Raw genomic sequence first — 22428 nt, 5'->3', positions numbered from 1 at the left:
ATCAAAACCTGTGGCGTAAAATGTAATTTATCTTTTTTATTATTTAAATAGAGCGCATAATTGACAGAATTGTGATGAAATTGCCACGTTGATTTTCGATAACTATTTTCAATGAATACATTGATTGATTTTCAATTCTAAATGTAATCTTGATAGAATGTGCCAATTTGAGAGACCATTTGTGATAAAAAATTATTCGAAATAGAGCAGATCCTGGACAAAATCAGGGGTTCCTACTTCCTAGAACCAAATCATTCCATCCACCACATAGAAGCCAAAATTGGCTAAATGATGCACCACACTATACTATTAGCTTGCCTACGTACATATATCAGAGACGTTCGACGCACTGAAAGTATTCAACAACATCCTGGAATTTTCTATAAGCATGCCCGCCCATCTCTTAGTTATCAGGTTCCTACTTCCTAGACTTCAATAACAAATAGAGGGAACATGGAATTAAATTCGACCGATGCGAAACATATAAGAAATGGCCAATTAAAATTACCATTCATTCAACAAATTAAGGAGTAGGTAGTACTACTTGAGAATGGAGATACATATTTTTATTCTCTAATTAAAGGGCCAAATATTAAACCAACACGGTCGCATTAATTGGCAGGAGGTGACAAGCGTGGCATTAGTGGGCGGGAGGAACAGGCGTGGTGGCGGTGGCAGCAAGAGGTGGCGAAGCAGGGGCGGAGGAATTAGTACTAGTAGCAGATGCAGCGGCATCACAGTAGCGTCGCAAAATGGTACCCTCCTCAGCCGTGAAACCAATAGAAGTGAGCATTGCAGGCCAGCAGTGGTGTGTAATGGTGGCAATGGCTTTGCAACAGTCGGGCCCTATATCAGCCTGCCCATTCAGGAAAAACAGAACCACCTCATTGGAGCATGATTTCAGCTCCACAAGGGCATTCCAGCAATCCGCTAATCCACCATCCCCTTCGTTTCCAGTTTTGATCCTTGCGGTGATTGGGATGTTGTAGCCTGGCTGCATGGGATTAATCACGTTTCTTGCTGCAAGTGCGTGGTCTGCAGCCAAGAATATTAGGCATACTGCCACCGGGAAAGCCACGTTTAGGGAAGCCATTGTACTTTACTGCTACTACTACCGATGGAATATGTGTATGAATTTGTCTTTGGTGAAAATCTGAGGGCTGACTGAGTGAAGAAAATGCGAGGATTTGGGAAATAATTTATAGTGGAGATGAGTCCGGTGAGAAACCTAAGAGGGCTGCTAATTATTGATTAAGGTGTTTATTAGTTTCATGATCATGGGGATTGATAATTTAATTTTGGTGTCTGTTTAATATTCCACCAAACGGTAACATTGGAAACAAGGTAATGAGCTGAATGTTGATGCCTGGTGGGTTTTCAGGAGGCGTTACACCGTTCACTCCGGAACTGCAATTTCATCGTTTCCATTATATATATATATATATAGTTTTGGAGCCACTTAGTGTTTAGTATATTGAAAGACCCTTTGGATATTAGGGTTTTTCGGTATAGCTGTTTCTTAGGGTTTAAGTCAACTCTAGGAGATGTGTTTTACCTAGTTAATAGCTGTTTCTTATTTTCTTGTGTTTAGCAATTGTAAGAGGTCTTTTCCTTGTTGTCATCTCCTTAATTCAAGGTGATTAGTTAGGCTCCCTAGGTCAGCCTGTGTGGTGTAATTAAGGAGCTAGTTGAGTGCTCATATGATCACTCAATCCCCTATATGTATTCTTGTAATCCTTACGATTTTCATAATTCAAAAAAGACCATATTGTGGAGCCAAAAATAATCAAGAAAAATATGAAGGCGACACGTGGACTTTTGGGTAAAAAAGATAAAATTACCCTTCAATCACACTGGGACTCCCACGCGCATGCAACAGACAATAACGGCTCAATCGAGGTCAAAGGTCATCGAAATGGTATTCTTTTAAATCCTCTTATCACTCCTCGTCAAATCCATACCCGTAAGGTAACTCCCAATTATTCTTTTCAAATTGGGATTAATTACCAAAATTAATTGATTAATTCCTTAATTAATTGACTAATTTCTTAATTAATTGCAAGATATTACTTGGTATAATATCTTGCAATTAGAGCAAAAAAAAACCACCATAAGTGGCCGGTCCCCATTTCTCCATATAGGGACAGCCACATCCCTATATATAGCCTCTCATTTCTCCAAAATCCTAAGTCCAATTCTCTTAGCATTTCTAGGACAAATTATTGTTTAAAAAACCACCAAAATCTTAATCAAGTATAGTAATCTTCTACATGCTAGATTTAAACTTAGATACAATAAAAGTACATTGTTTTAGCCAACTTAACCGGACACATGTTTGCAACAGGCACAAAGATTAGTTTGGGGAGTTGAGATCCTCTCCATATCCCATTATCCAAAGCCCCAAGACCTTAAAATTTGGACGGTTCAAAGAGAGAGATAAGGACACTTGTTTTTGTGTGAGATGGTGGCCAACGGAATGGATTCATGAGAGCTGGAGAATTCAATCGAAGTGGTCCAGATTTCTTGGTTCTTGAGCTCCTAACAATGAGATCTGGGGACGATCTAAACTCAATTTGGGATGCAAATAGAAATCTTTTAAAGTTCAATCGTTTTCTAAAATGTGAGCCCAGAAACAAACGTGACTTTAGGCCCAACTCAAATAGTCCAGACGCAAACCCAGAAATAGCTGCAGCGAAGAGGTAGCAGAGAAGGAGGGAGTCGAAGTGGGAGATGAGCGAATCGGAATTGCCAACGAAAGAGGCAATCGTGCTGAGAGGGCACGAGGGCGCTGTATTAGCCGCCAGGTTCAACAGCGACGGAAACTACTGCCTGAGCGCCGGCAAAGACCGAACCATCCGACTATGGAACCCTCACCGCGGCATCCACATCAAGACCTACAAATCCCACGGCCGTGAAGTCCGCGACGTTCATGTGACCTCGTAAGTCTCTAACTTTAATGTTGTCCTTCTGTCTTTCGAGCTTTTTGATTGAACCCAAATTTCCAAATTCCGATGAAACCATGTAAATTGTTGTTTAGGGACAATTCCAAATTGTGTTCCTGCGGAGGTGATAGACAAATATTTTACTGGGATGTGGCCACGGGTCGAGTGATTCGAAAGTTTCGGGGACACGAAGGGGAGGTGAATGCTGTCAAGTTCAATGAGTATTCGTCGGTTGTTGTCTCCGCTGGTTTCGATCAGTCGTTGCGTGCTTGGGACTGCAGATCTCACAGCATTGAACCAATTCAGATAATTGACACATTTACAGATAGTGTAATGTCTGTTTGTTTGACAAAGACCGAGATTATTGGTGCAAGTGTTGATGGAACTGTTCGAACATTTGACATGCGTATTGGGAGGTAATGTTGTTACATTGCCCTGAAAATTCAGAGACGAAAAACCCCATGTTTTTAGTTCAGCTGTACTGCTTTGTGACTTTGTGAAAATGCTAATATGTAGACACACCGAAGTTTAATTAGAAATTTCGTGAGCTTATTGTGACGATATTTAATGTTGTATTACATAGAGAACTATCCGATGACTTGGGGCAGCCTGTAAACTGCATCTCAATGTCAAATGATGGTAACTGCATACTGGCTGGCTGCTTAGATTCAACTTTACGCCTTATTGACAGGTATACATTTGAGTTTACTTATTGTAGACGTGTATCTTGCTTAATTTGCACGCACGCTCCATTCAATAACTGTTTCTTATGATAGAACTTCTGGTGAATTGCTTCAAGAATACAAAGGACACACTTGTAAGGTTAGTATGCAGCTGTGTAGTGCGACTCCTTGTGATTTTTATTACTATACCATCCCCTTCATGTGTGTTCTCGGCTCTTTTCATCACTTTTTCTCTGTATCCAGTGGTGACTATGCAATATTTGACACAGGGTATTACGTAAGTTTTACTCTCTTGTTCATGACTTCTTATCATTTTAATTGGTTGTTTCTGTACCAGTCTTACAAATTGGACTGCTGCCTTACCAATACTGATGCCCATGTAACTGGTGGGTCGGAGGATGGTTACATTTTCTTCTGGGATCTGGTAGATGCATCTGTGGCAACAAGTTTCAGAGCGCATTCATCAGTGGTAAAGCTTATTTTTCTTTTCCAATCATTGTGTTTTTACTTTTAAAATAATGTTGATGTTGAATGCTCATAGCACCTCTTCCTGTTTCTTGTGTATAAAGTTGTACGTGTGACTAATCCAGCCTAATTGAATAAGATTGTCAACAAATTTAAGAATCCAGCCTAATTGAATAAGATTGTCAACAAATTTAAGAATAATACGCTGTCTTTCATCATATTGTTACAGTTCTGATATTTTTCATCTTTTTAAGGTGTATTTCTTTGTGATTCCTTGTTAATTGTTCTGTTATAATTTTGATTTTCCTCTGGATCTTGCTCTTTGATGTATCCTGCAATAGACTACACTTAGAAAATTAGAGAATAACTAGAAACACACAAGATTTATACTGGTACGGGCCGTACGGCAGAACTTTTGCCTACGTCCAGTTGTGATTTCCTTGGGTAGAGAAACCATGGCTTCTTTGATTAATAATAGAGTTACAGTACTTTTGCAAAATCCTAGAACTAATCCCTCTTTGTCCCTCTCAGCTATCTCTGGCTTTTTCTCCCTAATTTCTAGCCTTCCCGCACCCTATTTATAAGTATAGGTTGTGGTTTACATGCCTATTTTCTGATTAAGTTTTCTATTTATGGAAATAGAAAGTAGACTTTCTTACCTATTCCAATTAGACTTCTAGGATTCCTAATCTAATTGTACAAGGAAACTATGATTCTTTCCTAGTCGAGGAGAAGAATTGGTGCACCGTTTCCCTAATACAATCCTAAACAAAATAGGACACTAACTTTTATGAGCCAAAATCCTAACATGTTCTTCTTTTTTAATTTTCTCTATATTTTTTTGCTATTCAATTGTGGTAGCTTTTGGTAAAGCTTTTTCTTTCTGTATATTGTGAACTGGTACATACTAATATGTCGTCCTTTTTGTTCCGATTTATTGTCATAGAGTAGACAAAACATCATGGAGGTTAGTCCTCCCTCTTATGAAATGCTCCCCTCAGATAGAATTAATCAGACTGTCCTTGTAGAACTTGGGGAGCTTCCACAGGCATATATGACTGCTATCTGTGGGAAGTTGGAAACCTCACCCACAATTATTGCTCTCTCCCCGGAGCAAACTCCACAATAACTTGAGACTGAGTCTTAAGGGCTTGCTGCTTGCTGGGTACTTCAATAATGTATTAGTTTTAAAGTGAAATGCTAAAGAAAATGCAAAACGAGTTAAACTTCGATGGTGAGTATGGAAAACACAAACTGAAAAGACCAAATTGTGAACTAGTCGAAGTTTACCTGTCACAAAATTATTCTATGATCTCAAAACAAACTTCGTCAAGAAATTGTGTCGCAACATTCATCGTGATTGAAGGGGTTTAAAAGTAGTGTATTGGTTGCAACATTTTATCATTGCTGTGCTTCTTTCTCAAGCAAACTAGTTTAAAGAATCAAAAATTTTACATGTACATTTGATTTTGACCTCGACCATATATGTTTCCTGTTCCTCCGTGCGTATTGTTGTGTGGCCCAGGATCTGTTCCGGGTGAAGAACCATACCGTTGTTGAAATATGGATGTTGATTGTTGAATGAAGCGATCATCCGTCATCCCCTGAGGACAATAACACTAGACATCTTAGTTTGTGAAAATGTTCAAGTTTTGTTTTCTATGTAATGAATGGTTTGGAATACAATGTCAAACAAAAGTGGTTGAATTTTCTTTTATAGGTCACAAGTGTCAGTTATCACCCAAAGGACAACTGCATGATAAGTTCGTCTGTTGATGGCACCATTAGGGTGTGGAAGACTTGAAGAAGCAATTAAGCAACTGGACCTCGAGGCGTTGCTGTTTTGTACCAACTATCTTGCCCTGCACGGAGATTTTCCAATGACTATTCTACTGTTCAATGGACAAGTACGTTCGAGCACCTTGTATTGATGATAGAAATTTGTTATATATACCTTGATTGGTTAAATATTTCGAAACTTTCCATCAATTTGCACAATGTTTTTGCATGGACATAGAGCAGGTGAATCTCCAATCATGTCCAAGCCAAGCGCCATTTCGAATAATAATCGAAATCCTGTGAAAGAGTGAGAATCCGCGAAGAGGAGATAATTGCTCGCACGCTTAATTCATGGTGGGGTGAATGAAGAACGAGATGAGAGGGCATGAGAGAGCTCAAAGTTGAAGCCTCAAGTGGTTTAGGAGAATATCAAGAGGGTGCCTTTTACTTTTACCCCAGTACTAGAGCATTCGGCCCATTATGCCTACCAAATAATTGATCGTGCCCGAGCTGACGTCTCTACCTGCGTTCACTAGAGTTGGTCCCCGACGGATCGTTCGAAAACTAACATTGTAGAATTCCTAAACGAAAACAAAAATCTTTGCAAAAACAAACCAATTAAAAGCAGGAGAAAGCACATACATGGGAAACTAAGTTGAGGTAACAGAGGAAGACGCGGTACGAAAAATGGCACGATTCTAGCTGAAGCGACTATAAAAATTTGAATTTACTCCGAAGAAAGTCTATATGGACATGACCAGACGATCCCAGCTATTCATAAAAGAGGTGCCAAACGATTGGATCATGACACGTGGCGACTCGGTAGCTTTGCTTTTCAAATGGAAGGGGCCTGAAAGGACTTCGCAGCCTACAAGGCCATGCATATCTGCGGCATTTAATGTGAAGACGCCTCGATTCAGCCACCAACTCGCAGCGGACTCAAATTGAGCAAGCACCCACTTCTAACAACACTAGGTCCCCATTCAAAATTTGGTGACTAATGGAATTCTTAGCCAAGCGCTCACAAAACAAGGAGCCAACCGCCAAAGGCCCACCATTCCGGGTATGTGACGCAATGCCTAACAGCCACCCCCGAATCCGACCGACTCATGCAACTCCCTACCTAAGAAGGACCCTTGGACAAGGAGTTAGGAGACTTGTTAATGCAGGGAAGGACCCTTGGACAAGGAGTTAGGAGACTTGTTAATGCAGGGTTCATTCCGATTCCGATAGGCCCAAAGGAATATGGGCAAATGAACACTGCCCCAAAGAAAGCAAAAGTCCAATGAGCATGGAAAAATGAAACCAAGCACTTTAAGGAGCCCATGGCCTCCCAATGTCTAATTAGCAATCGGGCCGAACACTTCTCTATCAAACACCTTCTGAGCACCAGAGGGCAAGTTGGCAACTAACAACTTTTGGGCACAAGGCTCTAGGAACATAAAGGGTAGCCTAGTCAAGCGTCTACTTCATGCCACATGGCAGCCATACAAGGGAATATAGGCCTACGAAGGGACATAATGGTTGACAAGAGAAGTGCTCAGTTACGAATCCCCACCAACTTCGAGGGCCGAGCAAGGCGCTTGGTCACTTCATCCCAAGAAAGGACACAAGTGGACCTACGCAACACTACTACAAAAGTACCCAGTAGTTTCATTTTAGAAAGTGACAAGAAAAACTCATTCATGTCTGATATTAAGGAAAAATCCAACAAAAACTCATGTAATGGCGGATAGAAGAACCGACAGCATTGCTAGCGTCACGAAAAGGCTTTTGATGTCGATTAGTTCCCTTAATCCGCCAAGAAAAAGGAAAGCGCTTACAAATAAAAAAAATGACAATAGTGTCAGAGAAAAGTGACATTGAAACTCCCAAATAAAAAAGCAGATTTGTGTTGCTCATAACCGACACCACTAACCATTAAAGGCATATGAGTCCTCAGGTGAATCGCATCTCAATGCCAATGCCAGTCCTTTAGCCTAAGATGCTGACTTATGGCCAAATGTGACCTCAAGAGTGGTTTTATCATCACGCACAAAATCCTTGGCGATGTATACCGTATCGGGATAATTGAACTTTTCCTTCATCATGTGACCAATAAGCCATGTGTTGACTTGCAGGTAACAATCCTTCAACAAAGCCAAATCACACTGATGGGAGACTTCATCTTTGGCAATCCTAAACTCCCTATTATCTATCTGGTATGCGGAAATCCGTCATGGACACCATGCATCCTTACAATTGACAATGAGACGCCCCTTCGAAGATGTATCGACCTTGTACTGAAAATTCCCTTTAATCGCTTTCAACTGAAGCCTTCTTGATAGATCTTGCTTGTCGACAAAAATGTCACCCCTTTTCAAATACGGCTGCCAATTCGCGTTTCCCTCAACATCATAGCTTAGGCTTTTCACGTAAGCATAAAAATTGCCGGCAGATTTATTCGTGTGTGCCGCAACCATACTTCTCTTGCGTTTTCGGTTTTTGACATGTACGCCTCCATTTGGTTGTACCTCATTACTATCACCCATGGACATCACATTTTGAGTTGTAAAAGTGGTCACAGCAGTTAAATCAAAGCCGTACTGCCACAATTCAAAGTCCACCATGGTAACCCAATCTATGTCATCGCCATCTTCAAAAGGCACCTCCATAGTACCAAAACCCTTTGTTTGCCAGCTAAAATACTTGTTGCTTCAAATGTTGCATCTGACCATAGTGGGACCTTAGTGGGAGGTGGGTTCATACTGCTCGAGATGTGGAGCATGGATACATATATAGGTGTCACCATCATACCAATAATTGCCAAGGTATAATCCAAAAAATACCGCATGTCACTATCGTCCCTAATGAACACAAGTTAAAAATATTAATATACCCTTAAAATAGAAATTGACAGATAAGGAGAGTGTTTGAATATAGATCCAAAAAAACTCAAACACAAGGATTTTCTCAGTTTGATTTGTGCGTGATAAACAAAACTTGTTATCTGGTTAAGATGGTGGGGAGGGTTAATTTGTTTATCAAGACATCTTGCTCTCGTTTTCAAGGCAGAATGTCCTGAACGAAGGATTGAACATCATGGGTATCCTTGTTTTCTGGACATGGTTTCCTTTCCTCGTTTCGTGTTTGCCCAGTGAGAGGGTTATGTTTGTGCTAGTAGCATTTTCATTGACATCACTCAAGCACATCCAGTTCATATCGAGTCATTCCTCCGGTAGCACCTATCGAACATCATTTGTTTCCACGAATGCCTCATGGACAACTGAGGAAGATTGCTCCAACTGTGTGTTAGAACCAATCAAATGTTAAGTATATATTATACAACAATTGCACAGTTTATTTCGAATAGAAATTTCACAAGGATACAATATATATATATATATATATATATCTAACAATATAAACAATTAATAAACCACAAAACACTGACTTGGTTAGGAAGATAGAGGCTTGCAGTAGCAATCTCCTAAGACAGAAATACGCCCCTACACCAGTGCAGTAGTTCAAATGGACGTCTATCTTGCAGGATACAATTATCTAATCCAAGTTCTTGCACACGAACTTGGATTCTTGGTGAATTGATTGAGCGTTTCTCTGTGAAATATGGAGGAAGGAAAATGAAATTGATGATACAGTTTCTGATTTTATTGCCATATATATAATGGCATAATTTGAACAAATACAACCGTTCATGCTTATCAGTTTTTAAAAAACCGAATGTAACTGAACGTAACTATTCAATCAGTTTTATTCTTTCAGAAAAAACTGAATCCAAAAATCAAAAACGTAACTTGTGTTTTTCGTCCATCCGAGCCCAAGAGCCCTAAGGCCCAAGGCCCATCTTTGACATTTAATATATACACCCAAACCCTCCAAGTCTAAGGCCCAAGGTCCATGGCTTTGGCCCAATTCATTTCAAACTATAATTGAGTTCACTCACTTATAAAGGTGATGTTCACTAAAGGTTTGGGCGATGTGGGACTCCAAGTCCCACATAAAACACAAGTTCCAACAATACCCCCACATTTTCTATTCAAACTTTAGCAATACCCCACATTTGAATTGAAATAAGATACTAGCTAAATTAGTAATGTCTTTCCAGAGAACTTAGATATGATACGCATCGGAATAGGTGTCTTTTGGACTTGAACCTTCTCTAGTGAGTACTTATCGATTTTACCTAATGAAGCAGTGAATTTACTATATTGAAATGATCATTCTTAGTAGTAAAATCGAAACAATAAGTATCACACATATCACATCTTAACACACGTCAATTCATACGATTGTGTTCATTTTGGTCCTGAACATATCCTGATTTCATGAGACCTTTAGAGAATTGTAGCCATACCAATTCTCAAAGATGCGACCCCATATCAATCTCATATAGGTAATGCTAATAAAGAATATCCTGTTCTATTCATCTTAATCATAAGATATTAGCATTATTAAGAATAGTTATTCACCCTTTTCGTCTTACAGGCAACACATTGTTTTCCATCATAAGAATGAGTAAAGATATTGTGTTGTTTACTTTGCGTTTTCCTCAACTAGTTTGCCTATTGAACCTAGACCATGGGATCTCCATTTAGCTAGGTTAGGTTTCCGTCAAGTTATAACTCATTGAGTTGGCTTTAAACCCATTCCCCTCGATGTAAATGCCACTTGATCCTTGGATAGGCCTTTTGTCAAAGGATCGGCAATATTCTCCTTAGATTTAATATAATCAATGGAAATAGTTCCATTCTTGAGTAGTTGTCTAATGGTTTGACATTTAATATATACACCCAAACCCTCCAAGTCTAAGGCCCAAGGTCCATAGTTTTGGTCCAATTCATTTCAAACTATAAGTGAGTTCACTCACTTATAAAAAGTGATGTTCACTAAAGGTTTGGGCGATGTGGGACTCCAAGTCCCACATAAAAACACAAGTTCCAACACTGTGAACACTCTTGTCTGGTACCTCTTGAAGAGCATGTCCATATAGATTTACTGCGGCACAACCCCACCACGCACATTGATTCGTTTACATTTCGCAATTTTTTCTTTTTTTAACAAGTTTGGGGCATCTAACTAGCATAAAAAAGAAGATGATTCTCTATAAGCTGGGTTTTGTCAATTTCAAATTTAGTATCATTTTGTATTTGGCAATTTTCTTCTGCATTATATGATTTTGGTATGTTTTGTCTTTGAACTTGCAGTGGAAATGGATTTCAATATTCATTTTCTGAGTTTTTATTTTGATACAATTATCATGTAAAGATATATTATTACTTTCATATCAACTTTTGTTATAATTATAATAAATCTCAAAACATAGATATAATACTATTGAAGTTCAAATTTTGGTTATTTTTTCAAATTTTCACTTTTTCTTTTTCTTATACTGCGATTATCTCTAATTTTACAGAGACCCGAATGGTTAGGTGGGATCCTGAGGAAAGGGGACTCTATACCTAATCCTCATCCTAAATCAAATTCACAAATTCCCAAATCCCTAATATTTCCAAATCGAAGAAATTTTCTTGCTGTTGGGTTTTCGTTTTTGTGGTCATTGAATTCTCAAAGAAGAAGGAAAAAGATTCTTATGGCAGTGAAGGACACGTTCTACCTATCGCACGGATCCCCCACGCTGAGCATCGACGAGTCGATTCCGGCCAGAAAATTCCTCCAGTCTTGGAAGGACACGGTCTATCCTCACAAACCCACCTCCATTCTCATCATCTCGGGACACTGGGAGACCGCCGTCCCCACCGTCAACTCCATTTCCGGCCGCCACGACACCATCTACGACTTCTACGGCTTCCCCAAATCCATGTACCAGCTCAAGTACCCTGCCCCCGGCTCCCCCCACCTCGCCAACTGCGTCAAGCAGCTGCTTACGTCCTCCGGCTTCGGCCCTGTGGACGTAGACAGCAAGCGGGGGCTCGACCATGGCGCATGGGTCCCGCTCATGTTGATGTACCCGGAGGGAGACATCCCGGTTTGCCAGTTGTCGATTCAGACAGAGAGGGACGCCACTTACCATTACAACATGGGGAGGGCGCTGGCTCCACTCAAGGAGGAGGGCGTCCTTATAGTGGGGTCCGGTAGCGCCACTCACAACTTAAGGGCGTTGAAGAAGACAAAGGGCAATGGTGTTGTCCCTTGGGCTCTCGAGTTTGACACATGGTTCAAGGACGCTCTTCTCGAAGGAAGGTACGAGGATGTGAACAAGTACGTGGAGAAGGCACCGCATGCGAAAATGGCGCATCCTTGGCCGGATCACCTTTACCCGCTGCATGTAGCGGTGGGGGCTGCTGGTCCGGATGCGAAGGCTAAGCAAATCCACGACAGCTGGGAGCTCGGTGCTCTTTCGTATGCCTCCTATCAGTTTACATCACCTTGAACTCAGAACTACTTGCAGCTTCCAGTTGAAGATTGTAATAGGGTGTGCCGCGGCGGTGGCGGCTGCGGCCATCAATCATGTCAATAAAGTTGCCATGAATGAATGATTGTGTATTACTGAATGCTAATTTGTCAGTTACCCCATTATCCAATTTCACTTTGTTTGCCTTCTTTTTCTGCTTCTTTTACTGCGATTATCTAAATATATTGGGTTTCTAATCCTTGTTTACCAGAATTAATCTACCTGCTAATATTGCACAGCCTAATACCTGCGTACAAATATGACAATAAGATGACACATCAAAGTAACTCAGAGTTCGGGTTGGCTTTGGCGAATCATTTAGGATGGAAGTTGAGCCTCTGCTTGAGAAAGCAAGGGGTTGTAGCTTTGTTTTTGATAAAATCTTGTTTGTTTCTGTAAACTAATGTTTGGCAATTGGCACTGATATTATGCTTTGACAGGCTACGGCTGAGTATGTAGCAAGAGTTTCCTCTGGAACTGCCCCTGATTGCTTCCATTCTACTTGTATATACTACAATGTTGTTCCTTTGTTTTTTGGTATAAGGTAATTTATAGGGTCATTTTATTGTCTTTATTGTTAAATAATTTTGAATTATGTGCAGGATGGTGGACACTAGTGTTCTGGTTACAGCGAAGACACAATTGAGGGAGACGTGGAGGAAGGTCGTATTACTCAGGGGGGTCACTTTTTTCATGATCCCAGTGACCTCTTTTGGTAACACCGTCTATACTACGCTTTTCATAATACTTGGAAGGGTTTCAGGTTTAATTTTTTTAGTTGTTGGAACTTGGAAGAGACTTTTGTTCACACCTCGTTTACATTTTATTTCCTCAAATAGGAGCCGGCGAGCACAAAGGATAACAAGATGCAGTTAGTTATGTAATGGGCTGAATGTACCCATTGGCTCTTTGCTAGTTTTGCGTAGAATGAAAGTATTGACTTTGTGAATGTTGTCTTTTAGATTATAAACTCCATGAATCCTTAGAGAACTCTTAACAGCATAACTCTGAATCTGCAGGTCACTGATAGGCTCCATTGGTACGTAAAGGATGGAGATACGGTAAAGAATTGTATGCTTATATCTGAGATAGTTTTAGTAGATTGGCATGCAAGTGCACTACATTGTAAGATGAAATGTATTTTGGATGTTTCTTTGAGTTATGTAGTTAATTTTCTGATCGATTGTACTAATCCAAATTAAAGTGCATACAATTTTATTTGCATGGCAGATTATTTGCTCAGGTGTCTATTCGTCTTCTTAGATGCTTCGTAGAACCTGAAGCTGTATTTGACTGTTCACCTAGAGGCTAGAGGCTAGAGGCCTGCTGATGTATAGATCATCGTACTATTATTTGGCATTCTTTGCACTGATTACAACTTACAACAGTTACAACGGTAAGAAAACTATTTCAGGCTGGCAGCTTCATATTTATCATTTATCAACCATAAAAGTCTTTCCATTTTTTGTTCAGAAACTATTTCAGGCTGGCTGCTTCTTCTAGGGCCTTATCATATTTATGATAGCAGAAGCCTCGATGTTTATTGTTCAAGAGGAAAGGTTCTTGGGGATGAATGCTTTACACTGGACTCTTTTTTCATTAGTAATCTAGGACAATATTACTTCGATTCCAAAATGATGACAAACCCTAATCGCCACAGTCGTGCGGCATTTCTTTGTGAGAGACAACTGTTTTGGGTGGAAGAGAAAGCTTGGGGTGATCTCTGAGGACTATTCCTGGCTTGATTCAATTTCTGTTTTTGTATGAACGAAACTTTATTCTGAGACAAAGACATCTGGTATTTGAAATGCGATTTTTTTTTTTTTTTTTTGAATTTACACAATCGATCTTGCAATGAACATATTCATCTCGTAAGCTAGTGTTTCCTGGAATGATAGCCCTTGTGTTGTATTAAATGAAAATACGATTTTGCTTTTAGAATTTACAATCGACCAAGCCATAAACATATTCATCTCGTAAGTTAGATTTTCGTGGGATGATTGCTGTGCTGTATTACATGAACAGGAAAGAGGACTTGTGGTGTTGTGATTCCTTGTTCAATGTTAATGTTGGATCATGAGAACTGCTGTACTTGTGTCTACTTACTATATAGGTATGAGAATCATTTCACTTCTAAACTTTTCTACGCGTCTTTGCTGCGCCGGTTGTGCTGCTAAAGGCAGTGGCGGAGCCACATAGATACTAGGGTAGTCTAAGGCCATCTCGGAATTTAAACTTATATTAATTGTCTACTGATTTTTGCAAGAATGAGAATGTGGTATTGGTTGATCAGATTTTGGACCTATCCTGGGGTCGACACCTATGGATGGAAAACTACCTTTTGGTTTTTTAAACGCCCACCAAAAATAAAATTTACCATGTATAAGTACTCTTCTGCCAACATTCTGATTTCTTTTAAACCAATTCTTTTTTTTTAGTTTATATAAAACAAGGTATATACATTCGAGATGAAGATCAATAATATTAAAAGAAAAATCTCATCATAATAGTTTGAGCTAGTTATAACGTTATTATCAATGTTGCTTAACATGTCAACACAGGTTGTATTTACTATGACTTCTCTCAATACTAATTTTTTTTCATACAAATTTTAAAGCTCCATCACTCTTGTTTGATTAAAATTTTTCATGATATTACTAAATTTTTTTTCTAATTTCTTTCATTAGCTTAAAGGGTCCTCCTGGTATGAATTTCTGGCTCCACCACTAACTGAAGGTCATAAGGACTGGAAGCCCTTGTAGTAAGCATAAAATTAAAGTAGCCCAAGCTTATTAATAAGTTTAAGATAGTCAAGATGGGTGGAGTAGGGGGCTACTCATGGTCCACACAGTAATAAATGCTTTAACTATATATTTGTATTTGTATTTAAGCTTAACCCTCGTTATTGGAATTGACGCTTTTTCTTTGCATAAAAAAAAAAAATGGAAAATAGAGCTATTGCCTGCTGTCATAAACTTAGTGTCTTGACCAATTTGAAAGATCACCTAATGTAATTGAAATAACGGAATTTTGGGTTGTTCAATCAAGTAAAGGAAATTTAATAATGGAATTGATAACCGGCTCAATCTTGTTTTACATCCATTCTGTTTTATTTTCAAGTAAACAGGAATGCTTGGCTTGACTGGTAATGTTTGTTTAATGAACCAATGAGATACGTAAGTCACTTAGCACTACGGTTTAGTGGTATTTCTCTTCACTTGTAAATGAGAGGTTTTAGATTCAATTCTTGTCAATGGTGAATTTGAACCACATTTTATTAGTTCATTATGAGCCTTAGCGCACTCTCTCACCCTCTTAGTATAAATAATACTGTTTGTCCAAAAATAATAATGAGAGAACGTGAATTAGACAACCCTGTTATTTCCTTGATGACTTTGATTGTTAAGTGACCAAAAAGACTATGATAGTTATTGGACCAAAAGGATTGAGATAGTAAACCAGATTAGAACAAAGCAAACTAGACCAAACCAAATCAAAACTGACCAGATCATATCATATCATATCCACTGGATAAAATTGAAACCCCACATATTGTTGAATACACCCCATATACTTAATACAGCCCCACATTTGCTTTTTTAATTAAAACTTATCTTAATACACCTCATTTACTTTCCTATAATATCCTCACACCCCACACTCTCACCATATACCCTACATTTTCTACGTACACCCCACACTCTTCAAATCTTAGGTGCAAATACATAAGGTCATCCAAAAGTACCTTTGGTGTAAAGCTGAAGCTGGTGTGATTTCGAAATTTTTTTTTAATTTTTCCATTGGAGTGGTGCCAGCAATTGTTTGATTATTTGCATGTTTATTCCCTCATGTTTCCCTATCGGGTCATTTTGGTTCCGGTCCTTAATCAACCTAATTGTTAGACTAAAACCTTATTTGTTTAAATATTTTGATCAAGGTCCTTAGCCTCATTTAAAAGATTTAACTAATGCATTTATGCATTTAATGTCCCACAAATTATGAAATTTAAACAAATTCAAATAATATTTTTAAATATAATAAGTACTTAAAAATCAATTTTAGAGTAATATTGTTCTTCACAAAAATTATAGCAAAAAAATAATGATACACCCTGACCCGGAATGTCCACTAGGATCCTGAATCGAGTCGTGCTAGCCGACACCTGGAAGGTGACGAAGCCATAAAGTGTGATAATGTAAAAATGTGAATAAATTAAAATCTAATTTGCCTAAGTACACGAGTGCGCGGTGAGCGGGTCTGGAATCATTTCATGCATGATACAGAGCATAGGTATAATACAGTAAGGTAAGATAAGGATTATACCATTATAAGAAGACATATGTACTGAAAAGTGTCACGAATCCTCGTCGATACGGAACTCTGCTGCTAGAACCTGGAGGGGTGCAAAAATAGAAAATATGAGTGAGTGAAACAAAACTTTTCAAATCAATTTCAATTACCAAAGGTAGTAGCCCCTCGTCGTAATACTTGTATAATTTCCCAAAAAATAGAATACATATGTATATAGAAATCATGCTCAACAGCAATGAAAGCCAAGTATATGCCATGTTAAGAATCTCAACAGGAATAAGAAACCCAGGTGAAATAAATCAATATGAAATGGTATGTCAGTCGGATCCACTTATTGTGGCATGTACAGCTAAACCAATAGCTCATCAACATGTTAGCCAGAGTCACCTCACTTGACTTGTACGACCTATCCATATCACATCAATCAATGCTAGCACATAAGTCGGAAGTCACCTATAGTGAAATGTACGACATAATCTATAACTTATCAAACATGCCTGCACACGAGTCGGAACCACCTCTAGTGGTTGGTACGACAGGACTCGATGTAAATAAGTACGCTCAAGTGCTACACTCACGTGAAGACTATGCGAATAATCGCGGGTCACCTACAAGTTGGAACCACCTATAGTGGTCTGTATGACAGGCCTGTGCACCTACCTTGAGTTCAAGGTGAGCGTAAGGTGCGGGAGGTGAACATCACGTGAAGGATTGTTCGACTATTTAAAAAAAATTTACCAAAATTTACAGAAATGAAGATCTCAATGAGTATATCAAGTTTTATACCTGTGGCCAAGTCCAATTTGGCCAGAAAATCCCCAAATTCACTTAAACCCGCCGGAAACCCTAAGATGGGTGTTCTTCAATTCGACTTCCTCGATGTTCCAACGCCCCTACAACTGATTAGGTCTTGTTCATAGGTCCAAGGGGAGTTGATTAAGAGTGGTGGTGGGTGGTGAAACTCGCTGGACTGGAGGAATCACCGTCGAGCACCTCCGGTGCTCCGGTGAGGTCTTTCACGATTTTGGTCCTTAAACCCTTCGATCTTGGGTGGAAATGGAAAAGGGAAAGTCACTGAGTGTTTTGCAAGTGTTAGATGGTAGTGGTTCAACGGAAAAAATGGCGAAAATCGCCGGAGTTTGATTCGTTTGGGTGTGCGGTTGCACTACCCGACGGGAAGGTTTCTTTATTTTTTTATTTTTTATTTTTTTTCTTTCCTCCTCCCTTCCTGATTGGTTCTCCCTTTCCTCCCTCTAAAAATTTGATTGGTCCCCTTTATTTTAACTAATTTAACCTTTAACCCACATGTGGAAATTAAATAATTCCCACAATCTACAGTTTTACAAATTCAAACGACCGTAACTATACCGATATAATCAAAACTCGCAAGCAGCTTTCGCCTATGCGTTCGTACCAATGAGTACTACACAAATGCGCTAAGTGCATAAGTCAAACGTTTCTCTACGCGTTGGTCAAAGAAAGTCAAAACCTTCACCTCTAGGGCATTGGGCATAAATTCATTGTTTTAAAATTTATAAAATCATAGAACTAGGGACGGGTTGTCACAAATAATGTACCCACATAATTATTAACATATTTTAAAAAATAACTATTGATATGTTTTAGAACATAAAATAAATATACATAATTTGACACACCCCGACCGAAATCAAGGTGTGTTGGCCGTCATGTGAGGGTGAAGTAGCCATGTGCAGAGTGCGGAAGCAAAAGATAATAATAAAAGTACAAATAAATAAAATCCAAACTACTAAATAAACTAGTTAAAGTAACACACTAGTGTGAGACTAAGTGAGATAAACATAATTAGAGCACAGAAAGCCTAAGTGCAGTCCAGAAGAACGAATACTAATTACACAACACCCAAAGGTGATCCTGCATTTGTGATGTTCTGTCAGAACCACCGTCAAGTCCTCGTGAACCACCAAAGCTGCTTCTAACTAGAACCTAGAGAGGCGCAAAACAAAAAATGTGAGTGGGCAAAAACAAAGCTTTTCAAAATCATTTCATTATCAAAAGTTCTAACCCCTTGCCGTAAAACCTGTATAGTTTCCCAGAAAATAGAATATACACAATATCGAAAACAAGTTCAAAAATATGCCATGTCGAATACCTCTACATAAAATGTAAGTAACCCAGGTAATGTCAATCAATGCAAGTAACATGTCAGCTGGAGTCACCTAACGTGACCTGTATGGCTGAATCTAGAGCTCAAATCCCCAACTCACTAACTATACCTGCACACGAGTCGGAACCATCTAAAGTGGTCTGTACAACAGGACTGGGTGTAAATAAATACGCTCAAGTGCTACAATCACGTGAAGACTGGGCGAATAATCCCGGGTCACCTACGAGTCGGAACCACCTATAGTGGTCTGTACGATATGACTGTGCACCTAACTTGGATCCAAGATGAGCGTGTGGTGCAGGAGATGAACATCACTTGAAGGATTGTACCCTACTCTGGGCGGGAGCACTAACACCGGGGGTGCAGGTTATGAGCTCTCTATGCATCTCACATAACCACTAATTCACAATCATAAACCATAAACTTACCTGGCACTTACCTGTGCGTCCGCAGCACTAAACATACATATATGCAACTACTAATGCATAAATAAATAGGCAAACGCTATGCATGGCATTTAAAACATATAAACATTCCATTTCATTTTTTGGGAAAAACCACAAGTATATAGGTATATATGGAAAACCAAAAGCCCCCTTACTGATATGTGGAAGGGTCGTAACCCCCTTGCCTCAAGTGACTGCGCTCATCCTCAGGATGGGTCTCACCTATATGCGAAACAACTATAAAATCGTCAATTTAAAGCACATAACCAAAACTAGGTAATAACTTCTCATACAATGCTCAAATGGGATGTTTGGATATACCAACGTGATCCACTCAACCTCAAGAACATCTCCATATTTTTAAAATAATTTTCTAAGACCCCACGCACCAGCAAATGCACGGACCTACGCGCCCCCACGCGCGGCCACGTGCCAGTCACACTGACGGCGTCAGTTAATGCCGTCAGGAATATTCTGTTAAATCATAACGGATTCCGTTAAATTTGACTGACTGCATCAGAATATTCCGTCCAAACTGACGGAATATTCTGTCATCTTCTTCGGTGAGTCGCTGGTCACCGGAAACTTGGAAAAACTTCAAACCCTTCGTTCTCACTCGTTTCTTCACCAATTTCTATGAAATTTGCACCAATGGAAAGCTGGGGATGAGTAGAACAACGTTATAACTGTTCGAAACCTCAAAGATCACAGGATCTCGTCGGAAAAATCAAGAAAAACCGCCCAACTTCAAAACTAGCTTTCCCGACGTCCAATTCCACTCAACGCACCACCCCGAGCTTCCGAAGGACCTCACTAAGCTTCCTATAAGCTTCAAATTCCCTGAAAAACAATATTTCATGTGTGCATGAACAGTGACCAATTCGGAGATTCCTGGTTCGACGTGAAATCGAAGGATTCCTTACGTGAAATTGGTATGGTTGAACTCGTATGATCCTCACGAACACAAGGGCACCATTTTTCACTTCAATTTGCAACGTTTGCAAGGGTTTTGAGCCCCGTCCATACAAGTGAGAATGAGACAAAGAGAGAGTTCGAGACAGAAAGATACACAGGGGAAAGAGATGATGTGGATGTGGGTGAGTGTGTGGTCCAGATGCAACCAACAAAACCACAAAACAATCACCCCAAAATGACAAATACCCGCCAAGGGCAAAATCGTCATTTCACACCTACGGTACGAATAATTCAGGATGGGCTGTCACATAATTAGCATGGGTACATTTAGTAAAATTAAAAATGGGTACAAATAAATTGAAAACTATGGGTAAAAATGCAAATAAAAGTTTAAAAAATATGGGCACAAAAAGGAATTAATATATGGGTACAAATTGAAACTGAAAAGAAAATTGGTACAAGTTTTAAAAAAAAGGTTGCAAATTAAAAATGGATACAAACTAAAAATAAAAATATATGATAAAAAATTTAGCCATGAATATAAATATAAAAAATTTAATGTTTCTAACACTATATGAATATATTTAGAAATAAAAAATATTTTATTATTGAAATAATTAAGTGAATTTTAACGAAAAGCTTACGGTACTGTTCATTTTAACGAAAAACCACATTTTTACACTAAAAAGTCAATCCTGGTACTATTCACTTTACCCTTTATTTTGTCTTTATCGTTAAAACTCAAAGTTTTCAAGCCCTTTTCATTAGTTTTCCTAATAATTAATGACATTTATTAAAATCTAAGGATCTTGATAAAAAATTGAAAATGAATAAGGTTTTAATCAATGGAGTAGGAAAAATAGGGATGGGAACCTAATTTTTCCTTCTCTATCCTTTCCATGGAAAGAGGTGGAAGGCTGTGGGTATTCTGTACTAGTAGATGAGGAAGATGATTTTCGCAACCGTGGATGAGGAAGATAAAAATCCAAAAAAAAATATGGTAGCTATAGAAGTGTAGAGCTTTATATAGAGTAGGAATAGGAGCAATAGCGCTAGGTAATGGGGATTAAATAAGGAAATTCTTATTAGCACTTCAAAATTTTCATTCTACACTCCTCATAAGTGTATTTTTCTTTCTAATTATAAAAAGTTTGGAGTGCAAAATGAGATTTTTAAAGTGTTAGTAACAATTCCCTTAAATAAATATTAGGGTTGATGATGATGATTCCTCTTCTTTTCCTTTGATCGAATCATGGGAATGGATTTAGTTATTTAATCATTGAATTGGAGGAAGAGATTAGGTTGTTACGATGCTTTTAAAATCAAGGGATCTTTGTGATCTAATGTGGCTAAGGTTTATTAAGTGTGTGATTCTCATCATCAATCATATTTATTTTTAATGGATATCATTCATAACGCAGCTATATGCATGTCGATATCATTGAAATCACTAAAACAATGAAAATACGGAGTCTTACCTCATGTAAAGCTTCTGAAACGTTGATGAGCGTGGTTTTGAGAGTTGAAGAAGATAAATAAACTTGGGATATACATGTGAAAAGTAATTTGGATTTTTATTTTTTTTTAAACCTTATAAGGTCGAAATTGACATTACATATTAGGTATGTAAGTCATTTAATATTAAATTTTAATGAGGGGTGTATTCAACATATTGTGGGGTGCTAATAAAAAAAAACCTATCTATATTGAAAAATGACCGAAGCAGATACGAATGCAAACTTAGCAAAACATCCTATCCTTCTATTTTTGATCTTGTGGCTAGAAATAAATTTAAAAGGTGAAATTTTCACGCAAAACAAGACAAGATGAAAATGAAAGGTTGTGATATTTTGCTCAGGTTGCTAAGCAGGGGATCTAGAGGTGATCGTAGTCCCATTCACCAAACCTGGTTTACGACCTATCACTATAATAATATTCAATAAGGAAAAGGGTTTCTATACCTATTCCTTATCCCAGATTTGGATCCTCACCAAATCCCCTCCCTAGGGATCCTAGGGATCAACACATGGACCGTTGATCAAAAATCGTGCTACCACAATTAAATGCTTTTTATATTTTTAAAGTAAAGCAGCCTCGTTTTGCATGAAAAATATAAAAAAGAAAAAAATTGTGGCTGAACGATTTTTGATCAACAATCCACGTGCATTGATCCCTAGGATCCTTAGGGAGGGGATCTGGCGAGGATCCAAATCCCCTTATCCTAAATCAAATTCCCAAATTCCAAATTCCCAAATCGAAGAAATTTCTTGCTGTTGGGTTTTCGTTTTTGTGGTAATTCAATTCTCAACAAAAAAGGAAAAAGATTCTT

The 22428-nt window shown here is 38.6% G+C and overlaps 3 protein-coding genes across 3 annotated transcripts; 2 read left to right on the top strand and 1 right to left on the bottom strand.

The window, feature by feature from the left end:
* Positions 1 to 615: 615 nt before the first annotated feature.
* LOC103941886 (egg cell-secreted protein 1.2-like) lies at positions 616 to 1349 on the bottom strand. The gene has a single exon (XM_009352086.2). The coding sequence runs from the start codon at positions 1091 to 1093 to the stop codon at positions 641 to 643; it is 453 nt and encodes a 150-aa protein (XP_009350361.2). The 5' UTR covers positions 1094 to 1349; the 3' UTR covers positions 616 to 640.
* Positions 1350 to 2678: 1329 nt separating this feature from the next.
* Positions 2679 to 6079, top strand: LOC125473973 (WD repeat domain-containing protein 83). The gene is made up of 6 exons (XM_048577399.1): positions 2679 to 2939; positions 3038 to 3358; positions 3526 to 3633; positions 3719 to 3764; positions 3963 to 4094; positions 5811 to 6079. Exons 1-6 carry the CDS (start codon positions 2731 to 2733, stop codon positions 5892 to 5894), a joined length of 900 nt encoding a protein of 299 aa, XP_048433356.1. The 5' UTR covers positions 2679 to 2730; the 3' UTR covers positions 5895 to 6079.
* Positions 6080 to 11306: 5227 nt separating this feature from the next.
* LOC125473972 (extradiol ring-cleavage dioxygenase-like) lies at positions 11307 to 12430 on the top strand. Its single transcript, XM_048577398.1, has one exon. The coding sequence runs from the start codon at positions 11460 to 11462 to the stop codon at positions 12258 to 12260; it is 801 nt and encodes a 266-aa protein (XP_048433355.1). The 5' UTR covers positions 11307 to 11459; the 3' UTR covers positions 12261 to 12430.
* Positions 12431 to 22428: the final 9998 nt, after the last annotated feature.

Source organism: the organism of the source record quoted next, unplaced genomic scaffold (genome assembly GCF_019419815.1).
Source record: "Pyrus x bretschneideri cultivar Hongxiangsu unplaced genomic scaffold, Pyrus_bretschneideri_v1 Contig111, whole genome shotgun sequence".
In the NCBI taxonomy this organism is placed as follows: domain Eukaryota; kingdom Viridiplantae; phylum Streptophyta; class Magnoliopsida; order Rosales; family Rosaceae; genus Pyrus; species Pyrus x bretschneideri.
Note: the sequence above shows the minus strand (reverse complement) of the source record. Positions and strands in the feature narration are given on the sequence as shown.

Coding starts and splice junctions, on each gene's coding strand:
- LOC103941886 (XM_009352086.2), bottom strand. CDS start 1,093: ATGGCTTCCCTAAACGTGGCTTTCCCGGTGGCAGTATGCCTAATATTC.
- LOC125473973 (XM_048577399.1), top strand. CDS start 2,731: ATGAGCGAATCGGAATTGCCAACGAAAGAGGCAATCGTGCTGAGAGGG. Junction 3,765..3,962: donor ACAAAGGACACACTTGTAAG/GTTAGTATGCAG, acceptor TTTCTGTACCAG/TCTTACAAATTGGACTGCTG. Junction 4,095..5,810: donor TCAGAGCGCATTCATCAGTG/GTAAAGCTTATT, acceptor TTTCTTTTATAG/GTCACAAGTGTCAGTTATCA.
- LOC125473972 (XM_048577398.1), top strand. CDS start 11,460: ATGGCAGTGAAGGACACGTTCTACCTATCGCACGGATCCCCCACGCTG.